The 12,823-nt window shown below is 45.4% G+C and overlaps 1 protein-coding gene across 5 annotated transcripts in view; it reads left to right on the forward strand.

Moving 5' to 3' along the window:
- Nucleotides 1–12,823, forward strand: part of LOC100649623 (myocardin-related transcription factor B) — a 237,475-nt gene that overhangs the window by 127,455 nt on the left and 97,197 nt on the right. For 3 of the 5 annotated variants that reach the window (XM_048407595.1, XM_048407597.1, XM_020863852.2), the window contains exon 1: nt 2,146–2,256. The exons of the other annotated variants lie outside the window; for them this stretch is intronic. In XM_048407595.1, the coding sequence (XP_048263552.1) occupies nt 2,199–2,256 (58 nt within the window). In that variant the 5' untranslated portion in view covers nt 2,146–2,198. Of the gene's footprint in view, nt 1–2,145; nt 2,257–12,823 lie in introns of those variants that run through there. 5 annotated transcript variants of the gene reach the window in all.

The following is a 12,823-nucleotide window of genomic DNA, read 5'->3' on the forward strand; positions in this document are numbered from 1 at the left end:
CTGTATGAGATCCTTTGCTAAATACTTAACCTTAAAATCCAATGACTACGTGTAGTCATGGAGACACAAATAGAAACTAAAGAATAATTATCTTCTTTTGGTCCTAATAAATTCGCCTTTGAAGAGCTGAAGATTTCTTAACAAGTGCTCTTGCTTTCAAGCTATAGAAATTACGCTCCATAAGTGTCATATAGTCATCGCTGAAGCATCATCGAAGTGGCAGCAAGGTGTTCTTCATCCTCGGGGGTCAAGAATCGCAGTTGGCGTCAAGGTCGACCGAGCTTTCCCCAGAAAACTCAAACTGGTACTGTCTCTCTCTTTCTCTCTCTCTCTCTCTCCCTCTCTCTCTCTCTCTCTCTCTCTCTCTCTCTCTGAAGTCCTTCCAGAGGCGGTCGGCTCGTAAGAGGCAGCGATAAGAATGGGCCGCCACAAAACGGAATAAAAAATAGGTCAGCCGGCGCGTATCGTCCTGACGAACAAGTCACTCTCACGAACTGTCTCCGAGGCACCTTGGACGGGTCCTCGGTTGCGCGATAGGTGGGTCAGCCTCGGCCAGTGTTCTTCGTCTCGGTGAGTCATTGCTGGGCCCCGCGGCGCTGCGGCCTGGCGCCAGCGTTACGCAACACAACCAGCGGCACCCTCGCGCCGCACCGCACCGAAGACGATGTTCGCGATTACAAGTTCGCCAAGATGTGGACTTAGCCTACTCTGTGGTTTCCGATTTTCAACCTCCAACAATTTTTCTACGAGTGTTTGTTCTGTGATTCGTACGGTTCTTGGGTGAAAGCAAGTTGACGAAGCAGCAAGTCGATTCGATGACTGGACATCATTTTCAATTGGACGTCTCTTTCGGTGTTTGAAGAATGGGAAGATAAAAATTTGTTAAGCTACTGGTCTATGAGATTTCTAATTTCAGAATGACAGTTATAGAGTTATAGAGACGAATGAAATGACAGAATATTATTATTATTATATATATATGTTCGTGTATTTCGTGTAGTTAAAAGAACAAAATATACTTTCGTTTTATACAGCCTATATGTAGTTTCTTTCTCGTTAATTACGTATGTACATATTGAAAATAGAACAATGCAAGCGGTTAGGGCATTAACGCGAATTTCAACGAGATCATAAGTCACTTTGAATATTCGCCATTCAAAACGTAAATTCCCTGGCTGACGAGAATAGCTGGAGGCGGCGTATCGCCATGAAACGGCAGATTTTGCACGCTTTCCTTCTCCGACAGAAGAGTTACCACGTGCGGGGATCGCTTTCATAGGCGCTGTTCCTCGCGATTATGCTGCAAATACGCTGGTTTCACGCGTAAAGGATCACCGTGTTCGCACAGCTGGGAAAGATAGTGATTTGCAGACCTTCGAGAACGCTGCCCTCGTAATAGAGGCTAAGATTACGAACGGGCTGTTTGCCTTCTCCGCAAGATCGATAGCCATCGACGCATAATTTCGCGATCAAACGTGCTATTGCGCCTGATGATCATCGCTATCGAATCGCGAGTTTCGCTCGTAAAAGATCTTCGTTTTTTCTGTCGCCTTACGTACAGCTGTAAATTTCCGAGTCTCTTCGCCATCTTCCTTCAAGGTTCTTTCTCTTCATCGTGTCCATGTCAATGTTTCTGTTTGGCACCGATGTTAATTATTCGTGCGCCGTAATTGCGCTCGAATACCGGCGACGTTAAGAGAGATATTACACGTTGTACCATGTACTCGAGTCAGCGATATCGAGAAAGATAGAAAGAACAACGCTTGGAGTTTTCACGAGGTCAGATAAAGCAGAGTTCAATGAGAAACGCCTTAATCGGTTCAAGGAACTGTCCGGGTCTCGAAGGAGACTCGGGATCGATTCGAAGGCTGGCGCGTTACGATCCAGCGTTTTACGATCGAACTCCCCCAACGTCCTGATAATATTCCAGGGGATAAATCTTGATGGCGAGGTTTAAAGGCGTGCTGCACACATGCACGCGCATTTACACGAGGCGATGTTACGGTCAGCGGGAGTTTCAGCTCTCACGCCTCCGCTTTGGCCTCGTGAGATTTCGAGAGCCACGCGAACGCGTCGATGAGCGTGAAGAAACGCGCGTAAACGATACGCTAGTCTCCTGAAGTTTTCTATTTCTTTCTGTTCCAGGTAAGACAGTTTTCCCTTTGCATCGTTTCTCTGGACACGTGGTTCGATCGCCGATGAATATGACAATCGAGCCACTCGGAAACCACGTTGATCAGTTTCGTAAATTAAAAGGTACAGAAAAGCGATGTTAGAAATGAAACGAAAGCGATGTCCAGTTTGGCTTCTGAGAGACTTAATTAATTATCGAGTATCTAAAAGTACCTTAGATTTTATCCAACTTGTCAAAATGTAAATTTGACACGAGTAAATTTTGCACGCGAGCCTTGCATGCAAGGTAGATGGAAATCAACGATTTCCGAATGAAAAATGCTAACGTGAAACACATCGAACAGAAGTTCTCGATGATCCCTAGGCTCATTCTCAATCGTTTATCAGAATTTCGAACGGCGCACTCGGTCACGACCACCCAAGGGCTCGAAACTTCCTGGTGGTAATCGACCGGCTAAATACGTACCTCGCATTTCCTGAAGCATCGTCGCGTAAATACGGACGTTTCGATGAAACTGGTTGTTTCGAAACAGACCCGCGAGCGTACGTTTCGTATGTCCGTACGGAAAAATAACCGCGAATTTCGAAGATACCCGCTTGCAATTCACGGTATCGCTAAATAATACTTATTGAAGGTCGTATGTCTGTCATGTGCTCCAGAAATCGATCGAATACACGTTAACTATAGGTGCTCGATGGCAATAACTTTTCAATAAGTAGCAGACCAAGAAGAGGATATCTCGCTTAAGCACTTAAGGAGCATTCGATTTTTATTTTAATCGATCTTAAATATTCTTTTTGTTTAATTGTATAATATTCTGTTCTGAAGGTGAAATACATTGCGAAGAGTCAATAGCTCCATTTGCCTTCTCAGATCATTCCAGGTGTCTCGTAATTTCTCCTGGGGGATTACTTTTCCACAAATCTCGACGAAAAGTATAATTTACCGGTGTTGATCACAGTGATCCACAGCGATCAGTTGATAAAGATCCCTACTGATCATTGGGCAGAGCGCACGGGTCCACCTGTACCGTAATTTGAATAAAACATATTCCTCCGTCCCGTTTACGATGTCGTAGCCCGCGGCCCCACTCCGACGGCTGATTAATTCGCAGTTCATTCGCTACACGCCAGTTTATCGGTAAACGCGTCAATTTACAACGTCGTTGCGCGCACGGCTTACTCCGCTGGTGGAGAATAGCGATGGCCACCCAAGCAAACGTAACCCAGCTCCCAGCATCCCAGACTATCCTCTCGATATTTGTGATTAGTGTACGTATCGACTCGGAAATCGTTATTATCCTCGTAAATAACAACGAAGCAGTCGCGTGTTGTCTCATTCGCGCGAATAAATAGACGCAGCAATGGAGAACTTTTGAGAATTTTTCGAAAGTTTATCGATGTACATGAATTATCATCTAGGTTTGCCTAGAATAGGAGATTCTTAGAGAACGATGGTAATGAGAAATGGCGAGAACACACAATTGAGGAGCATCGAAGGGCAATAGAGATCTAACAAGGGATAAAAAATTTAAGTAACCAGAAAAAATAGAATCATATAGTAACGAGACACATCTGCAATCTAAGCATTCTAATCTTCCTACTTTCTTAATGTTACTTACGTTTCGATAGCAACGATAGGAATGAAGACCGAGTCTCTGCCGTATCTATCTAAGTAGATCGCATAGAGAACAGAAAGTCGACGATCCCCATAAGTTAACTCGGAACAAAGGAGAACTATCCTTAGTTTCCTCAGAGACTATCGGGCTCGTAGTCGCTAACGAGCGAGAAGAGACCGAACCGCCGGGACGGCGCGGCTTTTTCGTTCCTGATAAAGTAGAACGTGTCGAGGCTATCGCAAAACGAAGCTAGGCGTCCCGAAGAATAATCGGTATAGGCTCGGCGGCTGATACGCCCTCGCCCGTGAGAATCGTGCGAGATAAACTAATGACGAATCCGTGCAACGGCACGTAAAAGTACACGAGAATCAGACTTTCCTGAGCACCCGGCTCCCGGTGATACGATAAACGGATGATGCATCGCGCGCGTTGCCTACCGGAGTTTCGATCGTAAGACGATCGCCGCTTGTGCGTTTCTTCGATGCTCGCTCGTGGGTGGACCGGTAGACGTGGATTGATGGCTCGCGTTGCCGCCACGTTGCCCGCTGTTATAGAAATTTCAGAGCGAGTCCGCTTTCTGGTGTTCGTCGTTCGATGAGAGATTCGGTGATAAGCAGTGGTTGCTCCTTTCGTGGAAAATTTTTCGATCGATCTCCATACGGAGTTATAGAAAATGAAATAGAAACAATTATTGTTCGATCAGTGATGCTTCTAAAGAATTTCACTTTGTCGATGAAACGAATCAGAACCCGTTTTCGACCAAGAAATCGAATCTCGTTGGTACTCGCGCGTGATTCGAGCGCGGTGTGTGGAGAAGAGGGCCGGTTCGACCGCGAGCGGCAAAAGAACAACAGAAACAAGGCCCCAGGGTGGCGATCAGGGACTATAGGTGCCCGCAGATGCTCATAAATCTTGTCCTAACGCTCGGTTTATTACTTGTAATCAAGCAACCATGAATTCTGCTGAAATCTCCTACGTTATAGTCAGCCGGGCTGCCTTCTACTTATCCTCCTTTTGCGCTTGCATCAACCCCCGCCCGGTACTTTGCTACCGCCTGCAACTACCCCTGTACTTTTCCACCTTTGAAATTTCTATCTCTTTGCAAGGAAAAAATAAGAAATTATTCCTGACGTATTTTTTCGAATCGTATCCTGGCCAAAGTCGACGTTCGTCTTCGCTGCTATATTTCTACAAGTCTCCGCTCTAGAAACTACTTGTATAACTGTGGTATTCAATATTCTCCGTTTGATAAGTAACGGTCGTTAACTAATAATCTTCAAACGGACCGATCTGTTTTTCACCTAATATCCGCTCGAACGTCCGTTGTGTGACCGCCGGTACCTTGCTTGTCCATTATCGACGCTTTACCAGCGTAATGGCTTCGAAATGACTCTGGAACCGGTGAGACGGGAAACCGATTCTACCCATTCATTAGTAGCAGTGATTTTTAATGAAACGTAGACCAGAGGGAGATTTCTCTTTGAACGAGACCGTGTTCCTTTCCAATGAACTTGTATCCGTCGTAATTATACGGGGTGTTGAGTAGAGGCGAGAAAAAAGCGTTATGTAAACACCGTTTCAGAAACGATGAAATATTTTCTTAAACAGCGTGCATAGGAGTCTAGTTCTATAGAAAGATGGGTAACTCGAGTTTGTTATTTCTTCTTTGACACGTACGTCAGTTAGCATGAACTATTCTATCGATAATTAAACAACGATAGAGTTTTCATTTCTACCATTGTTTCTCATTTTTCATTTTGGATTAGATATTTTGAAGTTAATATTTTAGCGATTCGAAGGTACCCTATCAGCAAGCTATGAATAACAATCGACATTTACAATTTAAAATTCTTTGAACTAACTAACCTCGAGGGTATTCTAATTTGAAATGCAACTATTCATCGCGTCTATCTTTTTATTTCGGTCCTATTAAACGATAATCGGTCGTCCAAGCCTGTTAAATACGATACGACAAACTGTCTCATGCCTCTGTGAACGAATTCTCTGGAGCTACGATGGAGCTGACGTTGCTAACGGGGATATAAACAATGCTCCTTCCAGGCGGTTTTTATCGTCGAATGGCTGGTCCCGGGTAAAATAAAACCAAGTAACGGGAGCACCTCCCGCGGAGTTTTGGAAATCGCACCAGAGTCGGGCCAAGTTTTTTCCTCCTGGTCCAGGGCCTGGCGTGCTTCCATGGTCATTACCTTTACGATCAATCACACCGCTCATTATCTTTAAGAGCGCGGTGTTACACGGCGGTCGTTACACGTTACGACGTATTGGTTGCGCGACCGCGAAAACGCCGCTCCATTATACGCAAACGGCGCGACTCCTTCTTTATTTTGTTATTTCCCGTGCATTACCGGTACTCCTTTCTTTCATCTACATCCTTCGATCAACGATAAAAATTTCATAACGTCGTGGCGTTCAAATGACGTAGAGATTCGAAAGCTTTCGAACAAGCTTTTCGGCATGCGTCATTATCCTGATATCGAGTTAGTTAATTGCAGATGCGCATAGGTTAGTGCCAATGATTCTCCGAAAGTAGCAACTAGGAACAAATTCGATTCAGCAACGATGCAACGAATATCTGTACCGTTATAGTCCCAGCCTCCTCAAGCTCTCACTTTTAGGAGAACGCCATCGAGCGTATTCACGCAGTCGTTTTCAAGCTATTCCTGTTTCTTATCAGCGATAGTATCTATAACTACTAAGCGTTCGAACATCGTCAACGATGGCTATCTCATCGGAGAAACGTTTCACCTGTCACCCGCAATCAAGCGTAGGAACGAAATCGAGGAAAGAAGGTGAAGGATGAGAGAGCGTGCGCTCGTGGCCGACGAAACGACAAAGCGAGCAGACTACGAAGCGCCAGACGAATTTTCGGCGGTGTTCGTGAAACCGCGGTTACTCGTAAATCACCGAAAACGCGCGTGCTCGGATCGCTTTCAGCCACGATAGAGTCACAATTAGCGGCTGTCCGTGATCAATTAATAACACCTCTGAGCACACACGCTTCTCTTAGCACTCGACGAGCTGTCGCTCATCGGATGCGCTAATTAATCCACGCGTATCCCCCCGACGATTAATCACATCGTCGTCGTTTTGAACGTTCTCTTGAAAATTCGTTTATACGTCGATCGACGGTGCCGTAGCTCGATGCTGCGGCGCCAACAGGATTTATGGGCTGATGAGTCTCGATTTTTGTAATCTGTGAATTGTAGAACCTTTCAAAGCGAATACTTATAGAACCAGAGAAACTAAGTATTCCCTTTTCTTTATATCGATTTCTTTATTACTATTTGACTAACAATAAGAACCAATTATATCTTTATACATTCTATTATATATATATATATACTATGTATCTTTCTTTCTCTCTCAATAAATACAATTTACATATTGGAGCTAGCATCTTATCGTTGCAAACTTTTCACATATCGAAGAACGTTTGAGTCAAGTATTACCTTCAGTCGATCGAAGGAATGTAAGTAACGCAGAAAATAGCTACGAGCCGTTGAATGGTTGGCGTCAGGGTTCCTCCCGATCGAAACCGAACGACCACGATAATTACGGTGTTTCTCACTTTCCATCGCGCGCGCGCCTCTTCCGTCTTTACGTTTAGAAGACCGTGCGCTTGGAAATAATCGTAGGTTGTCACAAGGCTCACCTCGGCTGACCTCCTCCGTCGTATATTTCACTCGATGATAATTGTTGGCGATAATTCATTTCACCTGGCGCACGAATGGCAACACGCGGATTTTCCTGAAACGTATCAATTAGAATCGTTCGCGAGAAATTTCTGCAGATGCCTCGGACACACCCTTCGAGCAAGTACCAATTTCATGCAAATACGACGGCCAATTAAATTCGACTTAGTCTTCATGCCGTTTGATTAGATCTTTGAAATCTGTTCGTAACGCGTAGCTCGTACGATGTTTATTCTATTTTGCAAGGCGGCTGTTGCGTAGTCGAAATTATTTACGACGTATTGAACATTATGCGCGAGCCGTCGTTCCTGCGCGCGATCAAAATCAATTTGTATCGTGGAAGAATTCTAATTGACTCTAACCAGCTCTAGCCACTAATTCAATTGCGAGCACGCGCGCCACTTGCGGATGGACACTCACTCACACGTATGCGTTTACAAAGCCACGTTTACGTAGAACCTTGAATCTCTCTCACGTATAAACCTCTTAGAAGCCAAACTGTTCAACTGCACTTTTTTTTCTATTCGTTCCTTCGTTTACTTCGAAATAATTGGAAAACTAATTAGAATCACTTTATGCTAAATAACTAAATTCATCTGTAATACCAAAAAATCTCCTTTACTTTTCAACCCTTATCAAACTTGATGAATAAGCCGCTGCCGCTTGAGAACGCGTTCCTGGCGAGGTCGAGGCGCGATCGAAAGCGTCGCCCGCTGGCTGAATGTTGGTAATGAGAAGGCGAAAGGGAAATAATGGTGGACGGAGCTCGAGGCACGGTACCGTGGCACGTGACGTCCAAGGAGTCACGAGCTGGCATTTCCGCAGCGGTTCCGCAGACGTGACGCGTTCTCCTCCAGCTTGTTTTACGTGGGTTCACAGGCTATCTTTCCCTGTCGCGCGCACGCGACTGTTTTTCTTCCGCCCTCGTCGCACCGCCGCCGCCGTCGCCGCCTCTGCCACCTCCCGACTCCTCGTCGCGAGGTCGGACCACGTGATATTCGGCATTGGAAATGCGCGTCGCGAAACGCTCTCTGCAGGCGACTCACGCTCCATCGGCGACGATTTATAGACGTTAATGGGTTAATATCGCCGGTTCCTGGCGGATCGGAGCCACGGAACGTCCGATCACGTAGAACTCGCCTCGTCGTTCCCCCCGCACAACCTGGGGAAAAAGGTGCAGATTGATGAGCGCAAACGAATAATCTATGGCTTCATATTCATCCCGAGGATCGGGCGTCGACTCTCCGTCTAGTCGTTTTACCATCCACGATCGCTTCGTTACAAGCGCAAAACATGAATTCTTCGCCGACCCGACCCGATGTATAAAAGATCACCGGGCATCGATGCGATACGGTGGGAGAGATTTAGGTGGCTTTAATTAGGCTACATCGCGAATTAATGCCCAATCGGTGGTTTCCTTTCGCAGAGTGTGTGTCCCGAACGAAGAACCTCGATATTAGTATTATTTATACCTTTTCTGTAACGTCGTCGATGATACGTGTCTTATTTCGGAATGAGCATACGGCCGAGAAATTAGGTTGCACGATGAAAGAAAAAGGGGTTGACATCTGTAAATAAATACTTCGTCACGGCTCGTGATATTCCTTAACGATCCTCCGGGGAATCTTGACGGTATTCTACCGGCAATTTCCACGTCACGGTCTCTCTATCCATTCGCAATAAGTCTCACAATTTCCCGGAATCCTCCAGGATGGTTTCTCGGAAACAACAATATTCAATCGCTATCGTAGATGCTCGATCGAGATAATGGAAGCGCGAGAGTCATCAGGGAGAGTGGACGTCGCTGGCTGTGGAAAAAGGTCGGCCGTGAAAAACCCGTGGGAAAGTATCCTCGGGTAATCCGGATGAGCGGGTGCTCGCACTCGCGTTTGTCCGCAACAACCAGAGGAATCGCGTCCGGTGGTCGGGAGACAGGAATCCCGGTACTTTGCTCGAGCTGGCGCGTACCTACGCGCCTCGACAAGCGGATCGATAGGATCGATCGACTGACTCGCGGATTGATGGATCTGCTCGCGTCCATTTCGATGGCGATTTCGTGGCCGAGTCTCGGACTGCCGTGGTGCAACCGTTTGATAGCAGGATTTTATTTGTGAACATTGCGATGTCGAGAAAATCCGACACGCTCGGTCTATGAATTTCGAAGACTGACAGACATTTGGCGGGAAATATGCTTCTTTCATGTATCACATAGAAAAAGGAAATAATTACACTATGTAATTACAGACATGTAATTACACAGGAGATTTTTCATTCTACGAGGAGAAGTATCTCAGACGACTGAGAAATTCTCGCAATTGTCTTAGGTGATATTTCAAAGGTTGTATCGTCCAAGAAAAAGGCAGAGTAGTCGACGTGCAATAAACGATCGCGAGTCGGTTACCAAAAAACGACGAACTATTTAATCTCCTATCGATCGTACGTATAGCATGAAGATTAATTCTAGCTGTAGGAGTATTATAGATTGTTATAAACTGCGTAACGCAGAGAAAAATTACCGTTCGAGCCCTTGGAGGCCGACAGAACGTGGCAGAGAGAAAAACCGTGGAACGTGACCGGTCGAATTTTATGGCTGTCATATTTATGGCATGCGAGCGCCTTGTCCAAGAAAAACACAGCACCGGGAATTAATAACTGGCGGTGATGAAATTCGTTTTGTCGCGAGTCTCCAGGGACTCTGATTCATTTTGGTACCCCTCTGTTTTGTTGGTTGATTAGCCTCTCTGGAAGTCCAGGCATTTAGAATACAAAAGAACATTTGTACAGCTACCACTTCTGTAATTCGACTTCAACGTTAACTTTCTCAATTTTTTAATTTGCTTTAATCCCTACAATTATTTACAACGTCTGAACGGTTGAAATTGTTCACAAAGGGAACATCTAGGAAAGCAAATAGCGAACGTGATTTGCCACGAGGAATCGCGTGGAGAAGAGCGAAGGAGAAAGGGGACAGCCGTGTTGAACGTTCGGCATAGCGAAGCGAGCGTGCACGCAGGATCGATAGATCGGAGATAAACGCTCGATCCGACAGGAACATCTCCTCGTTTGCGCCGATCACGTCGAACAAACGCGACCGAGGGCCGTAAGACGCAACTGCATCGGTTACGTGTGATCCATTCAATAGGATGCTTTAACGACGACATTAGCGGTGCACCGGGTGTCATCAACGTGTATTGACTAAAACGTTTAATTAATATAAGATCCAGAGTCGTACCGACAGACTATATTTTTAAACTTGAAATTTTTGAAATTTCGATCGACGAGATACGAGGTGAAGGTGGGGAAAAAATCCGCTAAACGTATATACGTTGAATCTTTTGCTTATTATCGCGATCGAATTTCCAATGATCGCAGATCATAGAACGTTGGAAGGATGAGTCGGGTCGAAAGGAGTGTACGTGATCTGATCGATGGCCTCGTGTAGTTACAACACGCGACTACACAGGCCCGATCCTTAACTTGTTAGCCGCGATTGCCGACCTGTGATTAAGGTAACGGTAGTCATCAATTCGGCCACGTGATCGTTAGCCTGTCAGTTGACGACCGACATTTAAGAGGTGGCCGCCGTGAAATCGGCCGACGTAATTTGCCACCGTGTGACGGCGGTCTCGATGCGAGAACGACCTTTAAGCTTACCCCGAAATTTCTGCGTTACCTGGCTTTCGTCGATCCACCACAAACGATTACTGCCAACCTTGTATACTGTATAATACGTATATCGAATCGATGTTCTTCCAGTTTCACACGGTATCGTTGCAAAGCTTGTATCGACTGAAAGTGACTCACTGGTTCGCTACGGTTTATCCGTTCTCTTATCCAATTTTCTTCAGCGAGAACTGCGTTATCGTTTCGCTAACGAGCCGCTAACGAGTCTCGATTTTGCCTATTTTTTGTTCCGCTTCGATCGGCCCCTTTCTGTCTGCAATTTGTTAGGTGTTAATGGGAATTTTTTGCCACCGGTTATCTCCTCCTCGCTCGAGGCGGGGTCGCTGATGTTTCGTGACAAATTGCCGAACGTCGCCACGAAAATTTCACCCGGAGAATCTTAGGTGTCGCGACAAAGTATCCAATTCGGTGATTTTCATTCGGCGCTCGCGACCTTAAAAATCGTTTCTCAACGTCGTCAAAGGAACAAGTTGCTCTCAAAACCTAATTACAGCGAGCAACACTGGTGTCGTTAATATTCAATTAATCATCGACTGGGCGTTACGCGTTTTCTCGATAATTATCGGTCGTCCGCGAACCAACACTCGACGCATCGTCTCGCCCCGTTTCGTCGATTTCTCGTCCGCGATTGGCCGATCCCCACGTCGTCGTCTCTGCGATTCCTATCGTGCTCGCTCGCTTCCGTCGATACACTGTAGAATCTTGTCCCAAGCGCGTACGCGTAATCGAGAAATTTGTCCGTTCGATTTTCATCGGCCGACCGATCTTCCGTGCTTCTCTTGCATCCTTTTTTATTTGCCTCTTTCCTCTGCAGTAGGTAATTATTTTTCTTAATAAATCGTTTCATTACACGGATCGGTATACATGTTGGCTAAATTAGAAAACAGTTTTGTAATTCCATTTTTCACATGAAATGTCTTTAAAATAGCTACGACATTTTTTCGTGTCGTTTTATTAACAACGACCGGTGACAAAATACTCGAGATCCATTTACCGAGTCACGCGCCATCTAATCGAATCGAATTCCAGCGAGAAAGTTTCGTAGAACGACGAGAAAGCATTCGTCGGATCTCGATATCGACGCTGTACTTAATCTTTTAATTTCCATTTTCCTCTGTTTCTTGCTCTTTGATACTTCGATTCTTACGATCTGCAGAAGCGTACTGCAGAAACATGAGTAACGCGATCGTTCGCGAACGTCGCTTTTTATAATCGGTTTATAGAGCGAAACGAACGCGCTCCAGTCGATTATTCATCGACCGATCGACAAGGAATATCGGGTTCGCGACTTGTCGTCATTAATCATCGACCGCGATTAATAGCAATTTGCGGAAGTACGAACAATATCTGGAAGTACAATGATGTCACGGGAATGATTAAGATAGCGACGTGCCTTTCAACTTCGACGAAGATTTAAATTGAGTCTTCCCAGCGATGCCTTCGAATCCCCTGAAACATACTTCATCACTATCCGTCATGATCGGTAGATGCGCGTTTCGTATTAAATGTGAAATTTATATAGGGTGCTATAGAAAAAAACATCTAAGACTTAATGAGCTTACGAGGTTCGCTCAATGATATCTACTAAGAGTATCTGAAAGTTAAACGTCCCCATTGCATAACTAAAAACTTAAGAAAGATCTCGCGGCATTTAACTCGATGACTAAGAGTCAA

This window comes from Bombus terrestris, chromosome 7, assembly GCF_910591885.1.
Source record: "Bombus terrestris chromosome 7, iyBomTerr1.2, whole genome shotgun sequence".
NCBI lineage: Eukaryota > Metazoa > Arthropoda > Insecta > Hymenoptera > Apidae > Bombus > Bombus terrestris.